This window comes from Falco cherrug, chromosome 7 (assembly GCF_023634085.1).
Source record: "Falco cherrug isolate bFalChe1 chromosome 7, bFalChe1.pri, whole genome shotgun sequence".
In the NCBI taxonomy this organism is placed as follows: domain Eukaryota; kingdom Metazoa; phylum Chordata; class Aves; order Falconiformes; family Falconidae; genus Falco; species Falco cherrug.
In genome coordinates, this window is record NC_073703.1 from 32,376,665 (window position 1) to 32,404,134 (window position 27,470).

General features: G+C 46.5%; 1 protein-coding gene across 1 annotated transcript in view; it reads left to right on the forward strand.

Annotated features, from left to right (window-relative positions):
* RTN1 (reticulon 1) overlaps positions 1-27,470 on the forward strand; it is a 120,901-nt gene that overhangs the window by 55,939 nt on the left and 37,492 nt on the right. Inside the window, exons 2-3 of the mRNA XM_005439048.2 lie at positions 10,753-11,490; positions 15,882-16,664. Of these exons, the coding sequence (XP_005439105.1) occupies positions 10,753-11,490; positions 15,882-16,664 (1,521 nt within the window). The remainder of the gene's footprint in view (positions 1-10,752; positions 11,491-15,881; positions 16,665-27,470) is intronic.

The following is a 27,470-nucleotide window of genomic DNA, read 5'->3' on the forward strand; positions in this document are numbered from 1 at the left end:
GAAACAGTGGATGAGTCTGCAGCACTGCTCGTGGGGCTGCCTGCATGGTGCACATGTATAGAGGGGATTGGAGCTGCTCCTCTTCCCCCAGCTTGGGGGTATCCGGGAGCCAGGAGCTCATGGGTGACATCCAGGGTGTCTGTGAAAGGTGCTCAAAGACAAGCCAGCCTGTTGACCAGGCCCCAGCTCACCACAGAGATCCCACATCACCCCTGCAAGCCTTCAAGCTTTGGAAATGAGATGGAGAGCTGCTGAGTAAGGACGGAGCAGGAGCTTCTCCTGGGCTTTCAGGGAAGGCAACAGTCAAACTAACCTGTGATCCTCAAAATCTTAATTGCACCTCTCCTCAGAGTACAGGCTTCAAACTTGCTGGGTGAATATTTCTGGTGTCACGTGTTGATACACAGGAGGTGGAGGGGTTTGTAGTTGTATCAGTTCTTCACTAGAGTGTAGGCTAGGCTAAATCTCTAAAAACGTCCTTCAGGGAAGTGAGATGTCTGGGGAGGATTTTTTCTGTCTCTGCTTGGAGTAAACTCATCTTTTACTGGAGAAAAGACATAGTGGCAGGTAAATAAAAGAGGGAGCTTGAAGGCAAGGACATTTATAGCATTAGTTACAGCACATATGGCCTGATCCTCCTTAAGCAGAGGCTGGAGCCAGCAGGTTGATACTGATTTATGACTGCAGTGGCTCTGCCCCACATTCTGCACTACTTTGAGAGATTTAACTTTTAACATACTTTTGAAAACTTTTGACTGACTTTCAGATGCATCCTTGGTGCCCCCACCTTCTAGAAACAGAGAAATAACTTAACATGCAAGGAAACCACATTAGCACTTGGATCAGAGCCCACTGTCCCACCTGCCTCAGCAGAACCTACCTTCCCCCCGGCCCCCTCCCCATCTTTTCTGGAACTGCTCATATTTCCTCACTCCTTGATGCTCTTATGTATTCTGGATCTTATTTGATGCTGTACAGGGTCTTTTCTCCTAATGTTTCTATTGCTGCGATAAAGGTAGACACCAGGAGCCAGCATAGCATACGCCAGATCTTTGGTCTTTCTGGTGCAGGTCAGGTGATGGGAAAACCCTGGGTGAAAAGAGAGTTAGATGGTGACTTTTGAGCTCTGTCTCTTTGCCTGTGTCAGCCTCACACCACCATATCCTCTCTGACCTAGATTTCCCTGCTCTCCCTTGGGCATTAGATCTGATCCTGATTTGTGGCCAGTAATGCCTTGTCCTCAGACTCTACTTGTTGGTTCCCAGGGCTGAGTACTTCCTTCCCTGGTGATAGTTTTATGCAGGGTAACTCTCTTGCCTTTGGTGCAGTCACTCCCGATTTACCTCAGCCCTCGGTGCCTGACAGATAGTTTTCTCCCTGAATTACCATGCCTGACACATTGCTGTAGGTGTTACGCATTGTCACAAAATTAATTTTCCTCTCGAGAGACCTCAGTGATTTCAGCTGAACTTCATTGCAGTTGTTGCTCTGTCTCCCTGGAAGATTCATGATGCTGGGGGGGCTTTGACCTTGGGGGATGGGGAGCCAATTGCATGATTGGCTTTCTTCCTTTTTTTTCTCATTTTTAAATAGCTGGATTTCCATGAGATATTGTGGTCAGGTATGAATGGCATAGGGAAGACTCAGCAGTCTTCCAGATGTGTATCAGGTTCTTACTCAAAGACTTGTATTTCAGCAAAAGCCTTTCTCTGACACTGGCTTTTACCTCCCTGTGGAAGAGCCTGAAGCTGTAGGGTGATGCTTTCTGTCCCGTGTTTACTGCAGCATCAAAAGCAGCTGGTGCTGGCATTTTTCTCTTTTCCAGGCTGAGTTTGTATCTGCAGCTGCACGGCTGTTGATTGCTTTACAGCAGTTGTGAAAAGCTGAATTTGTAAGTAACTGAGACCCAGCAAAGGCGGGGCTGGATGGACAGAACGTGACAGGGCCCTGGGGTGGAGGCTGGGCAGGGGAAGAGGGTGTTTCTGTAGGGGATGTTGAAAGAAAACCTGGTCAGAGGTTGGAGAGTGACCAACTGCTGCTCTGTGGTGGTCGGGAGGTAAAAATAGTGATCAGCTGAAGTTGCTAAATCATGTTTGGAGTGGGATTTAGGTATTTTATATCTCAAAGGCAAATGAGACTTAGCCAACCACATCTAGATTTTGTGAGATACTTCGGTGTGTAGTGCTCTAAAGGGAGCTGGGTCCCATTTCAAGTCATTGAAAAGCATGGTTTAGGTGCTAATTCACTTAATGCTTTTAATATTTTTGTCGTGGGACTCAGTGGAGTTTGATTGTTCTAGGGGAAATGTGACTACAGTGAAATATGAATGAATTATTCTCATAAGCGTGGTTTAATTATCCTTAGCAAAGTGCATTTGATAGCATTTTAGGCAGTACCTTAGTGTTACTGAACCCTACTGATCACTCGTTACTTCTATCACAGGAGTGAAAACCTGCTTTTTTCCTGAACCAAATTTTCTTTAAAACTTACTAAATAATATTTTTATCCTTTTCTGAAAATTATGAAAATCTACTGCAGCTGCACTTCTAGCAGAAGCATTTGCAACTTTATGCACATTTTAAACAGTTTTGTGCTCCTCTCAGGGCTTTTTCTTTTTCTTTTTTTTTTTTTAATCCCCTCCAGTGTTCCTGATTTTTCATGCGTCTAGAGTGCTGGGGAGGGCTGTCACAGACCAGGGTTTTACTTCCAGGTCACATTAGAGCTCTCTGAGACCATTTATTGAAGCAGAAAGCCTGAAGGGTACGTGGGGGTGGAACTGCTGAATCATTTACTACGGGTTCACTTTGCACGCTGGCTGATGCTGAGCATCCTCTGTCAGATGCCATGAGCTCTGTGGGTGTCCATGGGAGCTGAGGATATTCAGCATCATCAAATCAAGCTGTGTTCCTTTGTTTCACTTGGCTTGGTCTGGGGTGCACCACAATATCCACAGTGCCTACTCAGCACGAAAAAGTGGACCCTGATAGCTTTTTGGAGTGGTGCTTGCAGGGAGATGATAGCTGTTGTGGTGCAGAGTCCACAACAACAAAAAAAGATGCTGTTAATAGCCTGCTGGGGTGGTGGTGCCAACAGCACAGCGTGTCCTGCCGTCCCCAGAGCAGATCTATCTTAATCTTATTAAAAGCTCATCAGTGTTCCCTACACATCCCTCCTGTAGACGGGGCTGTAGCACTCAGCAGCTGAGCCAAGACCTGATCTGTGCCTGCCCAGTTTGGGGAAGAAACAAGTCATCTGGGGCAACAGGAGAAACCCCCAGGCAGGGTCTTGGGGAAGCCATGTGGAAGGACCACGCTTTGGCTTAACACGATGGTGACCTGCCACCAGCTACTGGGGGGAGCGTCTCAACCAGGCTGCCCCCAAACTGAAGCTCCCAAAAGCGTTAGGGCCTCCAGAGGCTGGACTCTGAAAGCAAATTGTTCCCCGCTGCAGCCTCTGTGCTTATGATGAGATAGTGGGTTGAATAAATGATGCTCAGCACCAGCAGCCTAGGTTTTCTGGAGGCTGGAATCCCAGCTGACCCCCCCCCCCCCCACACACACACATTTAGCACATGGAGGACTGAAACGGGGGAGCCCAGGAAGTGGAAGCTGCAATACCTGCTTACAGTAGACAGCAAAAATGTTGGGACTGGAGGCTGTAGTAACTCGTATCTTCTATGAATTGACTTGGGGGAGGGGTTTTACATGCCTCAAAGCATATAATTAACTTGTCTGAGTTTAGGTCTTGCTTTCCATCTCAGGCAGGATGAAGCAGAAGTCACTCCAATGAAGTCAATGTAGTAACTAGAGTGTAAAGAGAATTAAGCCCGTTTTTTCAACCTTGTCCTTTTGCCCTCCTGCCTGGGCAGGAGACAGCACCTGCCTCTCTGCATGGCAGCATTTCCTCTGGCTGCTGCGGGATCTCGAGGGGAAGGATGAACAACTTGCGCAGCTGATGCACTGACTCACTCCTGTCCCCAGGAGCTAAGGCGCAGAGCTGTCAGCTGCTCTGAGGTGGCAGAAAGCAGCCTTCGTGCTGCTCTGAGTTTCCCCAAGCTCTGACTTCAGGACTCATGCAGAGAACCATAATAATAGAGTAAGACCATGTATCCTTCTGATACATCCAGATTTTGTATAGCCACTATCGTGCAGATAAATCCCAAAATTACTTTTGGAGTATTGCCATTCATGTTTGCAAATGCTATGACTTGTGGAGTTACATCTTTCCTGCAGTCGGAATCATGAGAGTTCTGGAGGAAAAGAAGTTGCTAACCTGTAAAGTGAGTTTTCAAATCCTGAGCTAAAACAAAGAGCACCATCTCCTGGCAGCCGGGAAGAGCTGGCACTGCTGCGAGGGATGCATGCCTAGTGCAGTTCTCTTGCAAGCAGCTTGCTGCTCTCTGCATCTAACCTATAGCATCTGGAGGTAGGATAGCTCAGGGCTGACAGCTGGCTCTGGCCATTGAGATGGGCTAATCCAGAGGAGACTGAGAGCTGATCCAGTGGTGTTACCCACAGCACAGTGATGCCTGCACTTGGCGTGAGGGATCTCAGCCATTTGGGTTTCAAGCTTTTCTTGAGTTGACACACAAATGCTCAAGTACTTTTGAGGTTTACATAGATATTGAAGTCCCTTGGGTTAGAAAATTCATGGAAGAAGGCTCTTGCAGAATTGAGAGCATGGCTCCCAAGTGGTACACTCAAACATCCCTGAGGGTTGCCAGCCTAATTTGAAGCATTGTGTGATTTGGGATGGGGCAGAGACATGCCTCTGCCACATGTGCAAGCTGCCCTTGCTGCTGCTGGGAGTGGTACTAGTAAAGGATGTTTGGAAATCTGGGGAGCTTTTCTGTGGTTTGAGTTGGACTTGAAATCAAGCAGGGAGGAAGAAGCAGCTTGATTGGGATCTAAGAAGACAGGGTGTGCTTTGAATTTGGAGGTAGACTTGGGACTGCTGGTCCATTTGGGTACTGTGAAGAGATGTGGAAAAGTGATAAAATGCTGAACACCTGGAGAAATATGTATATGACTACAGAAGAGAACATAGTAAGGCAATACGAGTTTTAAAAAGGACGGTAACTGAATTGGGAAACTAAAGAGAAACAATGACACATCGTGTATCAGGGTCAAAGGAACAGGAACAAGTCTTTCCCTTTTTTTCTACTTTTTTTTTTTAAGGATAAGTTATGAATAAAAAAAGCCAAGGTCAAGCACAGGCTTTTTCCTAGTAGCTGATGACAAAATTGTTGATTTGGTACAGAATAGACAGGACTGTTTAACAGCAGCTTTTGTGTTTGGAAGAAAGCAGGAGGATGCATCTATCTGATGGTCATGGATGAACAATAAAAATGAAGGAGAGACTGGAACATGAGCTGTTGTTGTGGGGCTGGGAAACATGGTCTGTGCTGGTCACCAGAGAGGACCTTGAGCTGTAGTTTGATCTCCAGATACAGATGTTTAGGTGGTGGCAAGGTCTGGGCAATGGGGCTCCCCTGCATCACTGCCAGGTGCAATGGGATGCCATGATGACTCCTTGGACAGACAGCCTTGCTATGAAATCAGCTTTTCTAAGTCAAAGGGTAATTATAAAAAGCTTGGCAAAGCGTTCAACCACCTCCTTGAGCCTTTAAGACAATATAGGATATGTTTTTAAGAGCCAGGCTTTAGTCTCAGTACTGAAAGAATGTCACTGTATATCCCTGAGCTCTGCGGTGCCTTTGTGAGTCTTGCATCAGAGCAAAGTTGCTGTGCTGGAAAATGCTCATTGCTCTTATCTAAAACCTCAAATCTCTGGATGACATCTAAAGGGCTGCAGTACTGGGAGTGTCATGTGGTCTCAGAGACCTTCTAGCATCATTTGGAGCCAGTCAAACAAGAGTACTCCCCTTGTTTATGGGACTTTGCTTATTATTATTATCTTTAGTCTATAAATTACCACAGTTCCGAACAGGACAAGGTGGACCTTGTCCAGGAGGCTGTGACCTGCATGGACATGAGAGATGCCTGGGGAGATCCTCCTCCTGGGAGCTAGCAGTCTTGCAGCAGTGGCATAGCCAGTAATGACTCCTGAGGCTCAATATCCAAAGCAAAATCAGAGCCAACTATTTAAAAGACTTACAGGAATTTGCTGGAAGCAGCTTGCTCACACTATTCTGCTTTTGTCTTGAAAAGGTTGCTGAAACCTTTACTCCTCCAATTGCAACCAAAAAACCTTCCTCTTCTCAGTGCATCTCCAGGCTGTAAAAATAGCATAATCTAATTAAAGATTAGACACCCCCCACCCCCCTTCTGAAAAATTAATAATTCTGACCTAATCACTGACACACAATAAATACCAAACCTCGCATTGCAGGGTTGTCAGCTGTTCTCTAGAACTGAACTTTCCCGTCCTCCTGTGGCTGGCTGGCTGTGCCATTGAAGATCATCAGAGTTGCACGTGAAGACTGAGAAAGGCAGAGTAACGTGAAAACTAGTTATTGTGTTGAAAATTCAACACAGGATTCTGAAGTGATCCATTTTAAGAAGCCTGAGCATACCGTAGTTGGGGGGAAAAATTAAAGTCGGTTTTATTTAATTCTTTTTCTTGTGTATTATCCTCAGCTAACTTCTGCTTCCCCTTCCAGTGTGCTGCAGCAGTTCAGCTTGCATTGATCCAAACTGGGCTTCAGCTGCCTTTCTTAAATTAAGAGTTACTCTGCATGGAACCAATGATTTCTAAATTATTTCCTGTGTCAGTTGCTAAATAGCTCTAAATCCAGTGCTGTAGGAGCAGATTTCTGGAGCGTTCACTTACTTATTCCAAGGAAATTAAACAGTCATTTTCAATTTTTTTTTTCTGTACAGTTGATGAAAATACATGTAACTTGCTGAGCATCTCAGCTGTGTTCAAATGATTGAATTAGACCCATTACTTCTTAGCTGGTTGCAGGAAGTGAAATTATTTCCCGAGGGCTCGTGTTACAAGAAAGCAGGACTGCTGCTCTCAGGCGCTGAATAGCTTTGCTTTACCTGAATTGGCAGGCGAGATTTTGGGCATATTTGAGGGAAATCCAGTTTTTTTAAAAACCAACCCTTTGTAACAAGGGTAAATTCAGATCTGATACTGCCATCCGTTACCAGTGCTATTCAAGGCTTCTCCTTCCCACGGATATTGAACTAAATAAACTTAAAGTCAGAGAGAGAGCATTGCTTAATCACCAGGCTCTGAATACAACTATTCTTCAGCAAAAATCTCAGCTATTACAGGTTTCCATGTCTTTAATAGCCAGCCTAATAGCTGATAGATTCACACTTCCCCAATAAGAGGCAGTTTTACCAGTGGCTTTAAATCATTCCCTGTGGAAATTGAGAGTTTTGTTAAATCCTAGTAATTAGGCAATTTCAGCTGTCTTCAGTGCTTTTGACTCAGCAGTTGCCTTGAGAGTTGGGATCCCTCTATGTTCTGTTAATTCAAACCCTATCTCTACTGGCCCTTGCACATGGACCTGCTTACACCCCCTTTAACTCTTCGTCTTCCTCCTGAACCCCAGTAAGAAATGCATTTTCTTTTTTCATTGTTATTTCCAAAATCACTGCAGAAAAAAAAAAAGGCTTATGATTGACAACGAGTCCATTTTAAATCAGCTCTTGTGTTAACATCTGCTTCAGCAGTGGTTTTGTACTATTTGAAAATGTGAAGCAATGTTTCTGTTGATGACTATTTCAGGGTGGGTTTTTTTCTTTCTGCTGCTGAATAACATAAAGAATAGGATGATATTTTCCCAGGTTTTCTTTATCACAGTGGCTCTCCTGCGAGCTCTCCTGGTCAGCTATAACTCCTGCTATGAAACACCTGACACAAATGCATTAGAAACCCTTTCACTGCTCTATTGATCAGCATTACTAAGTGCTGCAAATGCATATGCATCTGGCTCGCATATTCTGTGGACAAAGCCAAAATGAAAGCTGCAAACAGCATCTATGAATATTGGCTTGACAGCAACTTCAATCTCCTTTGACTATGTTTGTGCTCCCTCTTTACTAGCAATGGTGTGATATTTGTAGAAATGGATTTTTGCTCACTGATGGTGTTGTGACTGTGTATTTTTCATGAGCACCCAGAGCAGAAAGTATTGCACAGCCATCTTGAGCTGGTCCAAAGCACTCAGAATCGATGGGACTTTTCTAGTGAATTCAGTGGGCTTTGGATCAGGTCCAGTAGGCACTGAGGAATCATCTAATGAAAGAGCAGTCCTGAAACCCCATGATTTAGACAACCACTCAGCCAGCACAAATTGTAAATTACAAACAGCAGATACTGGCAGCAACAGGCATGAATAGTCCATAGTCAGCAATTCACAGCATGAAATATGTTGGCATAAAAAATGCATCAGGTAATTCCAGCTAACCAACACATTTGTAAAAATTCAAGCCTGTTTATGGATAATTTTCAAAAAGGCAAGTTCAGCAAGAAAAATACTTGCAAGGAAAAGAACCTATCCCTTTTTACTTCCTAATAATTTAGGAATGTTTTTTGGGCATGAGCTGGCCTTCTGAGGCACTGGATAACATCAGGTAGGACCTGATGTGGGTTCTGGGCAGCCCTGCTTAGCCCTTATTCTGCTTTGGTTTCACTGTGGTTTTCCACTTAGGCTCTGTTCTCATGTACCTTTGCTGATGAGTTGGAGTTGTTTGGAGCAGTGAGGATGAGAACTGCCTGCAGAGCGTTACAAAAAGATCTTGCAGCCCTGAGTGAGCTGGCAAGAAAATAGAAGGTGAAATTTAGAGTTAGGTAAATGTATTATGTAGAGGGGAAAAAAAAAATTCCAAATTCACATGTGTAGGAAGAGTCTCCGCAGTGACCCTGTCTGCTCTGAAACAAGATCTTGCTTTGATCATAAATATTTCTATGAAAAGTTCTATGCAGTGCTACGTAGTTGTGAGGAGAGCAAACTGGAGGCTGGGAATGACTGGGAATGGTGATAATTTTTCGCTTGCTAGCTATAGCACCCCTTGCTCAGTGCTCTCATATGGCAAAGACAGCTGCCACAAATCCTTAGCTGTGAGCTGTTGGGGTGTGGGGCTGGAGCTGCTGTCAGCATCATGCATGCAGTAGCAGATTAGCAGTGAGTGCTGGCGGGGGACCAGCAGCACCCAAAGTTAGCGAGGACGGACGCATAGGAGCTGGTAGTGTAGGTATGCTGAAAAGCAAGCTGTGGCACTTTTGCGTTGCTTTTTCCCTATGCTACCAGGTTTCCCCTTGTAAAAGGAGCAGCATGCTGTTTCCACCCTAAAGGTGATCCAGGGAAGAGAAGTTGCTTGCAAGTCATCATAGCACTGAGAGATGCAAAAATATGGTGAGGGAAATGGTCATTCTGCCTTTGTGCGGGGCTTGGGTTGTGCATGTCAAGCCAGCAAGGTTGTGCAGTAAAATCAAGCCAGCAGCTACACACTAAGCAGTGTTAAGGGGAAAAAAATATGGCTTCAGGGCTTACTAAATGAGCAGCACGTGCCTAATGCATAGAGGCCCATGGGGAAAAAGCAGTTGTGATGGTATTTAGAGATGGTATCATTATGTATGTGCAAGGAGAAAGAAAATAACCAAATGCAAGTAGCTCAGGAGCTTTCATGCTACATTGTCCGGCTTCTGGCTTTGCAGCTGAAGTAACGTCCATTTAATGCTAACTTTTAAGTTTGCATTGCATGTGGTAGCCCAGGACACAGCACATGTGGAGCACATCAGGAGCCTCACATCCCTTGCAGGGTGATAAGCAGAGGCTGGAGAAAGCCATCCAGCCTCTGAGATGCAGCGTGCATCAGCACTTAAGCAGTTAACAGGCTGCTGCCTCCCTATAGGCACCAGCTCCTACAGACATCAGCTTTGTTCCTTTAGATCCCCATTCCCTCAGCCCCTATAAAAATTTCCCTTCCCGCCTCCCTCATGGGGGATCTTGCTGTTCCAGTCATTGAGCTTTATATGAATGCTGCAAATTGAGACTGGCCATTGTTTGTAATTTAATTAGCATCATCCCCAGGAACTTAAAGCATGACAGAGGGAATTAGAGGTAGTGTATGAAAATGATGCATGGGCGTGGGTAGAGGTTTAACCACTACCATGCCAGCATGCTTTGTAGATGGTGTACACAGGATAAGGCTTTCTGAGCATGTGGAAATTGCTAAATGAGCATGTTTAGTCTCTGCCCTGGTATTTCACAAATTTGGGGTGCCTATTCTTAAAAGAGAAAATGAAATCTAAAGCTGCCTACCAATTTTCCATCTCAATTTCTGTCCAGCAGAATTTTTATTCCTTAATGAAAAGTTTCCTTAGGGTGAAACTCCTCCATGTCTCTGTATTAAAAAAAAAAATTACATATTTTTGCTCAGGATTGTTCTTGTATTGGAAATCAGTTTATTTTTAAGGATATGGGATGGTGAGCCCCTTGAGTCAGATTGTGAGGAAGGTTGTGGGATTGTCATCACTGGAGATTTTTATGCGCAGGCTGGGCAAACATTGGCAGGGAACTATTAGCAGTTATCATGATGGTTATAGCTATTTTAAGATAGAACAGCAGCTGGAAGCCTTGTCTGACAGATGTGCCACTATGTTGCCTGAAGGTATAGTGAGAGACAGTCCCAAAGAGCTCTCAAGCAAAGCCAAGCCTGGTGCACAAACCGAATCTAAAATCAGCAGGGAGTGAGTACAGCTTTGCAGACAGATTGATGCATGCAGACACTTGTGTCTTCACTGTGCATCATTTTTGTGTCTTTGCTTTAGGTGTTGCAGCCTCATCACACCTCTTTGACTATGGCTCCACTGCCAACGGGGGTGACAGCTCCTTCTACACCTCTCTGATCTCCGATATCCACTACACCACCCCACGGGACTCCACCTATTTCACGGGCATTTATCAGCAGGAAAACAGCCCCATTCCCTGTTCGGGCAGCACAGAGGGGTTTAACATGCTGGGGCATCCTGTGCAAGATGCGACTGGGTTTGATTCCCATGGCTTGCTTAGCTCAGATTCAGGAATAGAGATGACTCCTGCAGAATCTACTGAAGTTGATAAAACCTTAGCAGATCCCATGAAAGCAGAAGCTTATAAATACATGGACATAAGTAGATCAGAAGAGATAAAATACCAAGAAAAACATGACCCTGACTCAGAAGATGAGAGGCCAGGCCTTATCGATAAGTACCAGGGAATACCCACCAGGTCCAGCCACACTCCTGAACCTCAGCGGGTGGCTTCACAGAACATGAAGGCAGCCAAAGAGCAAGACCTGCTTGAAGACGTAAGGCCTGGAGATCAGCACAGTGCCTCTGTGGTTACAGTCCCCGTAAAGATCACGCTCACTGAGACAGAAAGCACTTGGGAAGCTGCCAGCAAAGAGTCGAGCCCAACTCCGGCAGAGAGCAGCCTGAAGCCGAGTCATGAAGTGGTACCAACCGTGACGGTGTCAGAGCCAGAAGATGACAGCCCAGGATCTGTCACACCACCATCCTCTGGCACAGGTAATGCTGGTGCATGGCACTGGGTTTTTTGGTATTCAGAGAGTGGCTGCAATTGCAGCCCTGCACGTTGGAGAATTACAATGGGTTTGTGGCCTTTGTCTAAGGGCATGTGAGCAGACATTAATGTAATGGGTCTCCATGGCTGGAGATGTTTCTGCTCTACTTGGGCACCGCTTTGCATTGCTGAACCAAAGGGGGATGCAAACTGTGCTGTCCATCGCTAACACCCTGCTCAGGATGGGCTGCCCTTTCTGTATTAACAGAGGGGAAGGCAGGGCTGGGGATCCACAGAAATAAATTGCTGAGAGCCGCTCAGGAGCACTGGGGTCGGATCCAGGCTTGTTGAGCCCGGTCCCCCCGGGGTCTCTTCTCAAAGGGAAGTTGTGAGCTGGCAGGTGTCGTTAGGGATATCATCAGCCAGACAACAGTTTGGACTGCATCCTGGTGTCTTTGGGGTCTCTTGGTCACCCTGGCTGGCCACACTCCCCAGAGGAAATGAGGTGTGTGGGACCAGGATGCTGCAAAAGACTGGGTTGATCGTTTTAAATTTTAATAGCTGTTTTAACACCTCTGCTCTTGCAGAGAATAAGGTTAAATTGTTAAAAATAGGTGCTGTTTTCAAGTGAGAGTGCTGCTTTTAGAAAGTGCTGAGGAGGGAAATGTCACCTCGTTTACAAAGGGGACTGGAGGGACAAAGGGCCAGTCTCTTTTAAAGGCTCCTGATTTCTGTTGGGGGAGCCACCAAAATCCTATGTTTATACATTTTCTTACTGTCTGATTACTGCAGTAGTACATAATACCTATTCCTCATTTTCCCTATTATACACTGCTAAAATATGAAAGTGGCGTCGTGTTTTAAAAAGGAATAGAGCTCTTTAACAGGAAACAAAATTTTCAGACTTGAAATTAAATCTCAGTGTCCTGGATCACACCCCCTTGACAATGAACATTTAAGATTTGACAGTGAACATCCCCAAGCTGAAATTTCCCTTCCTTTGATAGCATCTATAAATATTTAAAAATCAACTGGAATTTCTTTAAAATGGCAGTCTGGGATTTCCACCCACAGTAATGCCCACCCTTACAGAAATATAGTTCCTATCCAAAACAGAGTGTGCATTTGTACGGAAAAAAAAAAAAAAAGAAAGACCTAGAAAGCATCAACTGCAGCTGTGAGTTTATTCTGCCTGTATCAGCCAGAAACTTTAGATAATAAATAGACTTTAGACTCCCATTTTTCTTCTTTTATTTGACTGGGTGACATCACACGCTACTTCTGAGGCATGCCATGTTTTATCGATTTACACTTTTTGCACTACAAGGTAATTAAGAACTTCAGGCACTAATTATTATTTATTCAGCCTTTGGCGACTGTTCAAGGCTGCCTTCGTGACACTTGGTAACAGTTTCCCATCCAAACAGCTGAATAGTGTGCGGCTGAGCCCCATGGCTACTGCATTACTGGGAGGTACTGGTGTGGCTGGTGTAATTATCAGCACAGAAATGTTCTTTTCCGTGGGCAAAGCTGATCCCCAGTGCTGCCTAAACAGCCCTGGGAGGTCTCACCACCTTGCATTGGGCTGCTGGAAGGCTAGCAGCACTGCTTTTCTGTCGCATTAAGGAAAGAAGCAGGCATCTTCTTTTAGAGGCCTGGCTCCTGCAGGGTGTTTTCTCTGGATTTCACCCATTTCCCGCAGCTGAGGACACGCTGTGCCCGGGCTCCGCGTTCATAAGCAAGGAAGAAATATAAAACCTGCCCTAGGTATTTGTACTCAGTGACCCAGCAAAGCTGTCGCTCCTAGATACCCTTCAGCCATTCTGGCGAAGCCCCCAGTTCCCTCCTGCTTGGATCAGGACTTTGGAAAACTGCTTTTAATTACTGGCCATCATCGTTCTGGGGAAGGTAGACATGGTCTGTTCATACGCTGTGCTGGCACTGAAAGGCTGTGGGTATTTATATGCTGCCCCATGCCAGCAGTAAATGTGACACCCTGCTGGTGGCCACAGTGGACATTTTGTTCACAAGGTAAATGCCACGGCTGAGAGTTACTAACGTGCCAGTGCGGGCAGGAGTGGGGTGAAGCTGCGGGACTGTGCGTTGCTGCGCTACAAGGGCTGGCGGTCACATGCCTGTTTGGACATGTGCCGCATTAAGTCATTGCTCGGGGAGAAAATGTTCACATGCGGTAATGCAGGAGAGTGGCACAGCTCACGCGGGCTTCCTGCAGCTGGAGAAAAAGAATGCACAGGTTCCTGCTCAGCATGGCCCATGCAACAGGAACTTCCCGGCATCCAGACAGGAGCGTGTCATAACAGTCCCAAACACCTTAATCCTGTCTGTGGCCATAGCCTGAGTTGCAGGAGGACTTTCTCATGTGAGAGGGATGTGTTACAAGAGAGCTGTTTTGTCAGAGGAGCTGCAGACATGCCTACTATATGTGCTAAAAATTGGCGATGATGTGTATTGGCAGATGCACAAACCAAAATTGCTTGGAGGGGTGTGAGGAGGTTGTTTTTCTTGACCGTTTCCCAGCAGGACGCCATGGCTTGTGTGCTGTTGTTAAAGCCTCCCCTTCTACCTGATTCATCTTGGGGAAGGCATATGATCAAAAAGAAATCAGCTATGTTATCACCATGAGAAATTAAGTCAGGAAATATCCAGAAATAGTGGTTTTATCCCAGGTCATGTCTGATACAATCTCTTTCCCACCCTTTGTTGTGGAGGAGGTTCCAGAGGTGGCCAGTGCAGCTGGGTGGGCTCGGGGAGTCAATACCAGTGGCTGCACCCAAGGCAGGGCTGGGCTGAAGGCAAATACCCACTGGGAGCAAGTGCAGGTCAGCTTGGGGCTCCCCACCTGCAACCGAGGGGCTGGAAACCTTCCCCCGCTCTGCTGCAGTCCCAGACATGTGGATGCAGGTGGTATCCTGCCGTGGGCCTCTGCCAGCAGCAGGAGAAAACTTGGGGGTCTCTTTTCCTTGAACCTTCACCACGTGCAATACCACTGGGTGAGCCCTGTCATTTTAATAATGATATCAAATCAGTGAGCAAGCACTCAGGAGTCCAAAGGACACTTTTCCATGTGTGCTTGATGGCTCTTTCAATGTGATGGGGGAACTCAGCTCCACCGCCCCACCCCACCCCCTCCCAAAAGGGAGGGTCTTGCATGTGGATGGTAACGATCTCTGGGTCAGTGAAGGGCAAGGTGGAAACCTGTGACCGGGAGGTGGCCATGGCCAGGCAGCAGCAGGGGACTGGGTGCCAGCTGCTGCCGTGGTCCCCCTTGCCACAGACAGACTCAGGTGGCCTGCTGCCCTTGCTGCCGCTGCACCAGGTGTAGTCTGGGTTTGAGGATGGCTGATGCTCTGTGACTGATCTAGGGAAGCCGGTTCCCCATGCGGTAACTCAAACCAGCTGCTGATGCACCTCGACCTGCCTCTGTTGCCTCTTACGGTGAACACTTCACATGCAGTTTTACATTCTTTGTTATTTCATTACAAAATCCCACGTGGTGTAGTGATACACAGGGAGGCAGAACAGGTGGGAAGTCTGGTGCTGGGTTCCCTTCTAGTATGGGATGTGGGCTCCTTGCTAGCCCTGGGTGACCAGCCACCCTTTTCAACTGCTCATTTTCACTCTTCGAGTGTATCTTCTTCCAGCGTGAGCCAGAAAACGCAGAGAATTTTTTTGGTTTCATATTCTGGGTGACAAGTTGGTCAGTCATTATTTTGGTTCATGTAGTTCTCAATGATATTAAGAGCGGAAAAAAAATAATTTCATTCTTAGACCTGACTGAGATAAAAACAAACAGAGAATTCACCATCACCATCCACACCCACCCCTCACCAAAAAAACCAAACAAACACAAAAAACCAAACACCTGAGAAAAGTTTCTGACCTGGAACTTGCCACACCTGAAAGTTAAAGTTTGACAAAACTACTAGTAACTATGTAGCGGTCAGGAGCCCACCAGCCCTGTGTGCGTGTTTGTCCCCAGAGGAGACCTGTATCCACTGCTGACAGTCAGGTGCTGTCACATGTGGCCTGAGCCCACATTCCTTGTGACTGGTGGTTTTCCTGGTGAAAACCGTACTGCTGAGCCACTGGCCAAGCACTGACCAGCACTGTCTTGTTGCCTCAGTTTTTTCCTCAGTACATGATTCTGATGATACTGCTTTTTTAACGAGTACATGCATGGGAAATGCTCTGTAAGGACAAGCTGTTATTACTGTTAGTCATCCCAGACAGGGAGGCTTTCTGTCTGTGTTACCAGCCCTGCTAGAGGGATCTGTGCTGGCATGAAATCTATTGTGTTTGTTGCCTAAGCAGCCAGAAAATCTCATTCTTAACAATTTTTTTCTCTCTTTTTCTCCCCTTTCTTTCGGGGTGGCAGAACCGTCTGGCTCAGAATCCCAGGGCAAAGGCAGCCTGTCAGAGGATGAGCTCATCAGTGCCATCAAAGAAGCAAAAACCTTTTCCTTTGAAACCCCAGAGATGCAGCAGTCACCAGCCCTTTCCACTGAGAAGAGAGACCAGCGGGTGAAGCCTGGGCGCCCCGCCGTCTCCTCACCCCTGGATAATGAAGCCAGCAGTGCTGAGTCGGGGGACTCTGAGATCGAGCTAGTCTCGGAGGACCCACTGGCTGCTGAGGAGGTGCTGCACTCCAGCTACATGACCTTCAGCCACATTGGAGGGCCCCCTCCATCACCTGCCTCCCCCTCCATCCAGTATAGCATCCTGCGAGAGGAAAGGGAGGCTGAGCTTGACAGCGAGCTCATCATCGAGTCCTGCGATGCATCATCAGCCTCTGAAGAGAGCCCAAAGAGGGAGCAGGACTCCCCTCTGATGAAGCCCATGGTCATGGACATTATCAAGGAAGAGAATGGCTTGCGCACTGACATCTCAGACTATGAAGCAACTAAGATGACAGAGAGCAGGATGAACAGGGAAAACCTGGCAGAATCTACGTCCTACCTGAAATGCTCCTTTGTTGCACCAAAAGTAGGTGCTGAGCCCCCAACCTCCGCTGTCAGCACTGCAGAGCTGGAGGAAAGAATAGTCCTGAAGAAACCCATTGAAGAAACTGTTGTTAACCAAAGTAAAGTATCTTCCAAGGACTCTGGCAAAAGAAGTACCTTGGCTTCACCCCTACTGCCATTTTTAAATAAGCAGAAAGGTAAATGCAGATGTTTATGTTGGTTTTTGCAGTGCTGCTGAGAAGGGGAGGAGGGAGAAGGGAGAGGTGCCTGTTTCTTGCAGGGGAGATGTTAATAGTGCAGAGCAGGGGGAGCTGCTGGCACTGGATAACCTCAGCTCAAAGCTGGACACACCTGTGCCAATGCATGTGTCATCTCAGATCTTCCCATCTTCTTCTTTTTCTCTTTTTCCTATCTCTTAGGAAAAAAAAAAATACCTGCAACAATGATTTTTAGGCTTAAGCATATAGATGCTGGATCAAGCAGGAACCCTGGTAAGGCTGATTTGTACGTCAGGCATCTGGAGGACAAAGAGCAACAAATGATCATTTTTCCTTTGAAATACTACCTGCCTTGCCCCAGGGAAGGGATGCAATCAGCGAGATGGTCCTGCCCCTCCCAGTGATGAGATGCGAGGATCATGTTTTTGAGGATACTTTTAGGAAAAAAAATATTCGGAGGAGGAGAGGGGTTGAGTTTGCTGGGTCTGGGTGTTTCTGAAGCTGGTGCAGCTTAAATCTCTCATGGCGGCTGACACTCGCCATCCTGAATGATGAGGGGTTTGTGTATGCTTCCAGGCTAGTGCAGGGAGGTGGGCAGTTTGGGGGTGCTCATCTGGGCCTCCTGTGTGCCTCTCTGAAAGCCCCTTCCCTAATCCAGCTGTGGGAGGGAGAATGGCAGGACGCTTCTGTGGTACTCAGGTGAACTTAAGGGCACTTTTCTGCCTGTGGGATCCCTTCAACACCAGTGTAGATCCAGCCAGGATTAGGCTTGCTGTGCCAGGCACTGAGGTCGGACTGGACCCCCCCCCCCCCAGACCCCTAGAGCTGTCACCAGCTTTTGGTCTGAGCTAAACCCTGAGGACTAAGGGGCAGCATGCGGTCACTGCACACTGACACTGCCAGGGGTCCCTGCAGCCTGTAACTGGCTTAGTTCACAAGGTGCACAAGAGAAAAAGGCATTTTATTCTTTGCAAGATGCCAGATCTAACTAGCCAGGACCTTTGCATGCCTCTGGCTTTGTAGGCTGGCGTGGGAGGGAGGGACGCTAGGCTGCCCCACACCTGCCCTGCTCCCCCTTTGCCATCTCCCCGGCTTGGCTGGGGGGCAGCGGCTGTCTACAGCTCTTCTGTCGGATGTTGTTTTACAGTTCATAGAGCTGCTGCTTCCTTGCAAACAGCTGGATAGAGGTGGAGGGGGGGCGAACCCCAACCCCGCTTCTTAGAAAGCATCTGTTTCCTCTGTCCGCGTTTGTGCAGACATTTTACCACATGATGGCCTGGAGACATGGCAGAAGCATTTACGTGGCACACTTTTACAACTGATTTTATCTAGTGCAGTGAACCCAAGTGTGCGAGTCTAGTCAGGAACCAGTCCAAACTCACATGATGTGCCGAGGACAGCAAGATCTGCAGTGCAATAAAATATCTTAATGATTACATTCTTAGCAGTAGTGAACTAATGACATTAATAGGCTGAATAAGAAACATCATTATTGCTGGTGATATATTTTCCTGCCAGATTCTCAGAGCTCGCAATGTCACAATGTGCATCTCTTAGCTCCCTCAGAAGTAGGATGAGCTCCAACCATTTCTTTCTCCCTTCCCAGATTCCTCTTTTGTAGGACTGGCCCAAGCCTTGCCCAAACCCTAGAAGCTCTAGGGCTGATTGAATTTACCTCCCGCACCCTTCCTGCAGCGTCTGGCATTGGGTCTCTGCAACCATGTTGTGGTCTGTGTGTTGTTCTGGGCAGATGACTAACAATTTGGTCTTGGATTCTGGAAAGTAGTTGGGGAATATCACATGGACAGCTAGTTGCCTGTCCTTCAATGTTGAGATTTCAGGCCCTATTACACTTCCCAGTCCCTCTCGATTGTGTTCAGATTTTTTTGGCCTATCTTTTGTGTCTGATTTAATTTCTGTCATTGGCTAAACTGATGCTAGCAGAGGCTTGTTCTTATATAGCAATCAGAGAAAACCCCTGTACGCGTGAGCAGACTTTCTCCCTGCATTGCAGTGTGTCCACGTTTCCTGTCTGTATTCCCGTAGGACAGAAGTGGTATGAGCTTTTCCTCCGGGACAGACACAAGACAGCTAATTACTATTTGGTGGTGCGTAAAGGAGTATTTCAATACGTGCTTTCCTCCCTTGAGATGCTGCAGTGCCTAAGGCAAGGAAAACAAAAACATAAAACCTCTCAAGAAGGTTATTTCTAAAACTTGTGTAACTTTTTAAAGCTGATTTCAAGGTGGCATCAAGGTAAAATATGAATGATGGCAGGGTCCAGTTTACACTACCTTCCAGTCATGGGTATTTGCTGCAGGGGTTGCTGTCTCTGGGTGCTAGTTACATTTTTATATTGAAGGTGGAGTGTGGTGCTCTTCTGACCTGAGAAAGGAGAGCTTGTCCCTCAGAGAGTTCACATGAAACCCTTCAGTGGTTTTTCGGTTATCAGAGGTGAACTGGGGGATGTGTTAATTGGCAACCCCTGTGGGTCCTCCCAGGCTCCATCAGCCTGGAGCTGCATTGGCTGGCAGGGAGATGATGCGGCAGAGCACATCCAAGGGGTCAGAGACTGCCTTCACAGCATCAGCTTGAGTTCTTGGCAGAGCTTTACATCACATCATATGTGTCATATGCCCACTCGGATGTACCTGGCAGGCATTTGGCATGGGCCACGCTCAGCCAAAGTGATGGGAATAGAGGGAGATGGGTCAGTGCTGCACAACGGACGTGCAGCAGAACGATGTTACTCAAAGCAAGAACAGTGTCACCATTCATCAGTTAAAAGAATTATCTTAATTATAGCTATTTATAATCAAGAGAGTACTAACAAGATGTGTGACTATATACTTGTTAAACGATGGAAAACAGAAAAAACCTTCATTGTTTCCCGTTACCTCCATGTTACACATCACCACGAAGTGCTACACTGGCACTGCACATCCTTATTAAAACAGAATGGTTTTAGTGACGGTCACAGAGTCCAGGTGGGAACTGATTCCCTATGGCCATGGCAAGTCCCACCTGAGTTCAGGTCAGTGCTAGCCCAGCCTTTCTGGAGATTCATAGGAAACTGATGGATCAAATGAAGCTGTTTGACACGCCTGGCTGGTTTTTTGACACCCAGCGGTAGATCTTTCTGTGGCCCTCGGGCAGCCCGTAGCTAGGTATATGTAATTCAAAAACAGTCAGCCATCAGTTTCCCATGTAAGTGCTAACTATTTCACAGTGTGATACTGTAATTCCACCAAGTAGTTTTTTACTCATATCCATGACTTTAAATATACTTTGTATGGCTCATCAGAAGAGTTTGCCCTGGGCTGGCAAGACAAACGCTGAGTGCACGCTCCAGGAAATACATGAAGAAGCTGTGCAAAGTGAAAACCCAGCGTTCAGCCTGACCCCAGGAACAGCTGTGCTGATTGTGTTGCTGCCAGCCTGTGGTTTAATCCCTCTGAGACCTTTCTGGTGTGTCTGCTAGGCATGCTGAAATCACAGCCATTGCCCTAAATAACGAGGTGGACCGCAGCAAGTGCATGCGTGGTAACTCAATGTCTCTGCTTAACGTCTGTTGCCATCCAGTGGCAGTAACAAAAATGGGCAGTGACTTCTTACCTCCATTTTATTGGATTTGAAAGAGTGGAGCTATTCCTGTGCCGTTAACTTCTAAGCAGCCTCGCTTGCTTTTCTGCATGGCCAGAAAGACGGCATTGCTTGCTGCAACACAGGTTTTGTTTTGGCCAGAGTTGTGCAGTTGCTACCTATGTTAGTGTTACCAGCTCCTTTGCCTCCTGCAGAGCAAAGAGGGCAAGGCAGAGCTGTAGCAAGACATTTGCTGTTCAGCTGTCACTGCCCCTACATCACTCCTCCCAGAGGTGGACACAGCCCTTACACAACAGGGCTTAGAGCACATCAAGCTGTGGCTCTGCAGCGAAGGAGGTTGCCAGCTCAGTTTCCTTTTTTTCTTTTTTTTAATATATTCAGCTACAGAGGAGGAAGACCAGACACATTTGTGTTTTCCAGTAACCAGAGCAAGGAATGCAGATTTTTAGGTTTATTCTAAAAAACCCTGTCTTGAAACAGATTTTCACAAGCTTTGGAAAATAATACAAGTGATTGGTGTGGCCTGCACAGTGCTGTGACATTGTATAGCCGGGGTGACATCCAGGCTGGGCTTGCACATAGCTGGGGCATGCAGGAAATTTCAGAAAAGACCTGCTGTCCTGGAAACATGCATCCTTTGGCCTGGGGCAGTTTGTAAGTAGCCCAAAAGAAGCCTGGACCAAGGCAGGTTGGGAAGGAGCATTTTGGCTGAGTCCTTTCCTGTCTTCTCTTGCCATGCCTGTTGGTTGCTCTGTGCCAGGGTAGCCTGGCTTACCACATGCTGCTGTCCCACAGCCCGGGGACCTGGTCCTGGGTGGAAATTTCCCTTGCGCTGGGGCATCATGTCTCCCTCCAGCCTCTCCTTCAATGCCAATATTGGGAGATTCCTTCCGTTTAATAAAATGTGCAGCAGCTTTTTACCTTTCAGATCAGATGTCTGAGCTCAGATTTTTAAAAAAAGAAAAAGACTTGGACATTTATAGCAATGTGTACTTTCATTTTCTTTTTATTTTGTGGCAAAATCTAACGTAGGAAAAGGAAAACCCAGGTTCAGGTCTGTGGGTTTGTGCTGTCACTTACATGCCAGGTGGCACAACTGGCAGGACCCAGGCTGCAGGCAGGGTCCTGCTGGAAACACGGTCAAATAAAATTCATAATTTAAAACGCTTTATTCTGCAGCATAGTCCTATGCCATCCTGCTCTGAGGCATCTTGATTTTTATGCCTATTTGAAAGGCTTTTGCAGCATTAATCTGGTTAGTCCCCTACAAGAACCTGTCCTTACCACACACCCTTTATGGCTGCTGTGGCTCTAAGCACCCATGAGGGACACCAAGGTTCATAGACCCCATCTCTATGTGGTGGCCTGGTGTCTCTCAGGTGGTGTCACAAGCTGCAGTAGGGATCTTTCCTGGCTTTGGAGTGATGCTGGCCAATGCTCTGGGTTGAAGAACATGTTTTCCCTCCTCCCTGGTACCTCTCATGCCATCTCATGATGTCCTGGGCTGTCACACAGTGGACAAGCACAAAGCAATGTGGTCTTTTACCCTTTAAGCTCTCATTGTGTGTCATTGTCCGTTGTCGTTTCCGTGTGCCTGTCCACGCGCCCCCCTCCCCCCCCCCCCCCCGCATTTGGTGCCACAGAAAACTGATCTTACACGGCTTCTCAAGGAGGTTGTTTTCCAGCAGAGACCTGGGAGAGCCCTTAAGTTTTTGGGAATGCTTTTTGTTTAGCAAAACATTGTCTGCATCACGTTAGTGTGTTGTGTCCCTGCTGTTGGAGGAGCTGCTAGTGAGGCATTTTTCTGTGGGAAGGGGATGTTTGGTAGGGTGATTTAGCAATCTGAGGCTCATTTCTCATCTGCATGTTTTCACTAGGCTGGCTCTGCAATCAGCAGCAAGCCAGGCCACGGCTTAAGCATACGGTAATGTTAGTTTAATATTTTAGTGCCATCTGCTGTAAGTGCCTCCACACTCCAGCCCATCTGTTTTGTGTGCTTCAGTTTGCTTTTTATGGGCTCCGGTAGCTTTCCATCCTTTGGAAATCCCTGCTTGGAAAAGGTGCAGGGGGGAGGGATGTCCTGCCTGGGGCTGGACTATCTTCACCTTGAGATGCTGTCGGAGGAGTGAGGTAAAACCTGCGGGGAGAAGTTGACGTGAATCTAGGCCTGGCCTTGCCACAGAATCTTGGAATAGATTGGTGAACCTCTGAGCGCTTGCCTCCCACATGGAGTAGTTTTGGCGGTAAGGGAGCTATGGAGGTCTCTTGCCCAGCTCCCTGCTCAAAGCAGTTTGATCAGGTTGCTTAGGGCCTTGTCGACCTGGTCATCTCAGCAAAGGCAGAGGTTTGGGGGTAGCTGAGAGTTGGAGTCTGCAAATCTGGGTCAGTCCTGGGAAGCTGCCTCAGCACCGTTAGCTGCAGGCACACTGCAGAGCAGGATAAAAGAGAGATACCACTCAGTGCAGCTTCATACAGGGTAGGCTGGCATGAACTTCACAAGGTACAGAGAGCCCATCTCCTGGCCCACAGCCAGGATTCCTGGTGGAGCACTTTTGACAGATGCTTGTGACTCATTTGGAAAGGCCTCTGTTGGCAGATCCTCCACCAGCTCCCAGGCATCTATCAAAAACAGTTGCCATTCTCCCATCCTTCTTTACTTTAGGCTAGGCAATTCTAGCTTCTTCAATTTTTCCTCTCCGGCTGTGTTTTCAGGCTTGCTGAACTCTCTTGTTGTTCCCTTCATTCTTTCTACTATTGTGTGAGTCCTACTTGAAGCAAACCGGAGAGAGTGCTTGAACGGAGGCCATCCTCATGTCAATGATGGGTTCCTTGCCTGCCCTACAGGCTAGGGCTGGGCTTGTAGAGCCCACTGCAGCAGCACAATATTGAATTCCATGGCTGCAAGAGTGGTCTTCTCAGTATTGCTTGGAAATGTCTATTCATGCTTCTGTAGCATGCTCTGCTGGCCCGTCTTTCCCTAACTGGACTCATTTGACTCTGTTAGTTTTCTGCATAACAGGAGTGGAGGAATTTTTGAAGGATTGGGGAAGCCCAGTGGAAAAAAGATGAAGCTAACCATGATATTTTTGCCCATTTCAGAGAAACTGAGAACTTCAATAACTTACTGCTTAGATGGGTGAATGTCAGCTGAAGTGAGGCTTGCTCGGTTAATATAGAGCAGATGAATCTAGGAGGAAGGGTGTTTTCCGAGAACCATGAGCAGATACCGAGTGCAAGAGGTCCGGCAGGTGTGACATACAACTTTTTCACAAATCTTCTGGAATCCTCCCCTGAGCAAAACGGTTTCTTTTTCTCCTGGGCTGTCTGATCCCACAGCCCACTTTGGTTCACACATCTCCTCTTACTCTGCTGCATGCACAGCCCTTCCCCAGTCTGTCCTCTTTAGGAACTTACAGTGTGCACTCTCAGTTGCAAACCAGTGAAATAGCTTAAGTGTAGAGGGTCTTCGAGAAAGAAATGACACTGCTAAACCCCATGCTAGGGACACACCTGGAGCACTGGTAATTAGTCTGTAGTCCAGGCCAGTCTTCTCCTTTCATACCTCGACTTGACCATCCTGATGCAAGATCAGGGATGAATTTGAGACTAAGGTGGTGGGCAGGAGAAAATGAAGCTAAGGCATAATTCAGCCTGCTGTTAGCTCTCTGCTCTGATGCATGTTCTTCCTTGGTTTTGTGGCCTAGCAACCCAAAGTTATGGCGAAAAATGGCCAATTGGCTATTTATTGGCTAGATCAATCAAAAATGGTCAATAAAGAGTAAAAAAACAGTTTTAAATGAAAGCATCTGAGGCATGCAGAGCTGCAGCAAGGAGCGAGGGGCGATTTTCTTACAGAGAATAGTTTCATGTCAGGGATTGACCTTTCCGTGGTACATTCTTCGTATTTGGAAGGTTTAGCAGTAGATTGGTAGACCAAGAGGTCTTGACTTGCAGCTGCTTTGCTGTTCTGCTTCTGCTCCATTCAAAGAATCTAAAAAATGACTCTGAACATGTGATAGGACATAAAGAGTGAGCTGTGATGACATGGACTCTGCAGCCACATTCAGATGGCCTTGTTTCTCAGGGTCTCACTCCAGAAACTTTTGAATGACCAAGGTAGTGGGGCCCCAGACACCAGCTCCAGCCATTGTGACTGGAGGAGTTTCCCATCCTGGCTGAGCTGCCCCAACAGCAGCTCACAGGCATGTTCCTCTGTCCATGGAGGAGAGGGAACTTCACAGCTGTGCTTTTTCATTGAGGACCAAGCAGCTGGAAATGTTTCTGCCTTTGCAACAGGCTGTGGCCTGCCTCCCCATTTCTGGCCAGTCAATGCAATTCAGCTGCTATTTGACAGCTTGTTATAACCATCAAGCAGTGATAACTCAACCAGAGCTGAGCTGGAGAAACCTGGAGCTGTGCAGGTCATGGTGTTGGAAATGAGCAGTATGCACATCGACAGGTTTGTGCTGTATATGATCGCTTTTCCACCCCTTCAGACCCCTTTTTTTTCAGGGAGGGATGAGTGAGTTTAGCACTTTCTGACCTCAGGAGTAGCTGTAGGGTCACCTGTTCTCTCTGCAGAGGAGCCAAGGAGAGCTAATAGATGGTCAGATGTTGGCCTTGGGGTTCTCCCTGAAGTCATCTGGTGGGTACGTAGCAGTGTCTAAGTGAGGAGCAGTCCCTTAGAGGAGGTGCTTGAGCCCTGGAAAGGATCAGAGAAAAGCAAAGAACAGGGATTTTTCTCTCCTCTCCCCAGATGATGGTTTGCTTGGGCAGTGTCTGGGATCAGTAACCAATGATGCTCTCTCATGATTAGCACCATGCATATATACCAGAGCATAACTGTGATACGACCTTCTGAAATGTCTCAGTAGATCTCATGCCCTTCAGATCACAGCCTGTGTTGTCTGTAGCCTGAGCATTTGGCCCATTTCACCGCTGGCATCTGTTTCCTCCCCTGATTTCTGGCTGTGCTTGTGAAAATTACTCCCCATGTGTTGGGTAAGGTCAAACTTTTAAGGCTTAAGCATCAAAGCTTTGTAAACACAGTGTCTGAATGCTCAGAGGTGCTTTTAAAATTGGGCATAGCTTAATGTAGGAGGATCATACATCTTCTCTTGGGACTGCTACCCAGTCCACTGCCTGGGTGTGAGTTAAGTACAGAGCTATAAACATTTATAGGCTTTATCCTTCTGTTTTCATATATCTTCCCTTTAAGAGCAAAGGACTGCCTCTGAAGAGCTGTCATAAGTCATAGCACTCAAACAGATGTTTACAGACCTTTCTGATAGATATCACACAAGACTGTGTTTATAAAATATTTTTAAGATTACATCGTACCAGTAAAAAAAAAAAAAGGTACTTGTTTGACTGCTTACAGGTGCCTGATGGTTATGTCAAATGTTTAAATATCAAAGCCTGAAGGGCAAGTTGTAAGCCAAGCAGAGTGAGTTGGTGGGTATCTGTATACAAACAGGAACCTGCTGAGAAGAGCTCCAAAGATGTGTAATGTGGGAAGAGCTATCTCTGTGAGCTGGGCTGCACAAGCCCACTGCTTCCCCTTTCCCTGTCCATGTGCGCATCCATATCCATGCCCTGCCAAGCCAAGCACCCGAGGTCAGCTCAGTCTTGCTGCTGGAGAGGGCTGCAGAGAGAGCTGCTCTACTCACAAGTGATTTTTCTGTTCATGTGGACACCCCTCAGTTGCACAATCGCTCACAGTTTAAGCACATTTTAAAAGCCAAAATCTTGACATGGTGTCCCTTTCTGTGTCTCTTTGCATCAGTGATTAATGACTCAGCTTACAGGCAAGGCTGTGACACTGACAATCTGACGGTAGCCAGTTTTTCCCAGATGCCTGGATACGGGGATGTTCTGCTTGGATACTCCCTGCAGATCTGAGAGATTTGTTATTAACAAAGAAATCTAACACCTATTGATAGCTTTTCTGTGGCTGACACAATATATAGTAAGGAGAGATGTTTATTCTGAGCGTATAGAAACAGGGAAGAAAAAAAAGCAACCCATATATAATGAAGGGGCAAAGTTAAACCACCTGCAAGACTTTTCCATAAATGATATTAAAGAGCTTTCTCTGTACCAATTCAAGTTTTTAGCTCAGAAGGTCCTTAGGGAAGTTTATATACTATAATACAACTTAGGTGAAGGAAAAATCAAAACATTTTCTTTTATTAACACAGGATGGTTTGCCTCTTAATGCAGTCTTCTCATAAATGTAGTGTTTTGCAGGGAATTTCTGGAATATTTTATTTTCTGTTCTGCTAGAAATGCTGCTTCTGAACCTCTGTAGTGCTCCATGAGCTGGGGATCACGTGTTTTCACAGGTTTCATTGATTAAGTCAAATGAGGAGTTTGGTCTCATTTCAGGTCAGATTTAAATTTATGATTAAGGTCTGGTGATAAAAAATACATCTCTAGTTCTCAAGGAGAGGTGAAATACAAACTTTCAAACATGTCTGCCTGTTTCAGGGTGGCTCTAATTATTCAGGTCTTAAGCAGAATAAGGACTTCCCTGAGTATGGCTATTTGCATCTGGTAGATTGCATGAGGTTAAAATTAATGTTTCTGACTGTAGTGAAGGGTGGGCGTGTGATAGGAGATCTCCATTGGGAATAAAACCTGGAGGTGGGTATTGATTTTATTGGTGGGTTTCTTTAGCTTCTGAGAGTACACTGCTGATTGGGACATAATAGCAGTATTGACTGAAAAGGAGATATATTTTATTTTTTTTCCCTTGGGAGGCTGCTGTGTTCATGTCAGTTCAGAACAATATAAAAAATAAGGGACATGTAGTGATCCAACAATTCAAAAGGCTTGATTTCACCCCTGAAGAAAGTGTCTAGTGTTGTTGTCACTGTAACTCTTAGTATTACCGTGATTACTACTTTCTTTTGGTTTATTCCTCTGCAGTATTTTTTTTTAATGCTTTTGACTTTTAGACAAATTGGGCAATTTTGCCCACTGTTTTTTCCACCGAGGTATCCCAGGTATCCTCTCTTCCCCCTCTGTCTCTGACAGTGGCTTGGTGGTTACATAGGAACAGTAGCAGTGAGAAGTCATTCTGGTGTTTTGCTTTTGCAGCATTTCATTTGTGTGTGAAGAATGCAAATAAGCATGGAAAAAACCTAATGCTATAAGAGGACAGGTTGGTTTGGATGGCAG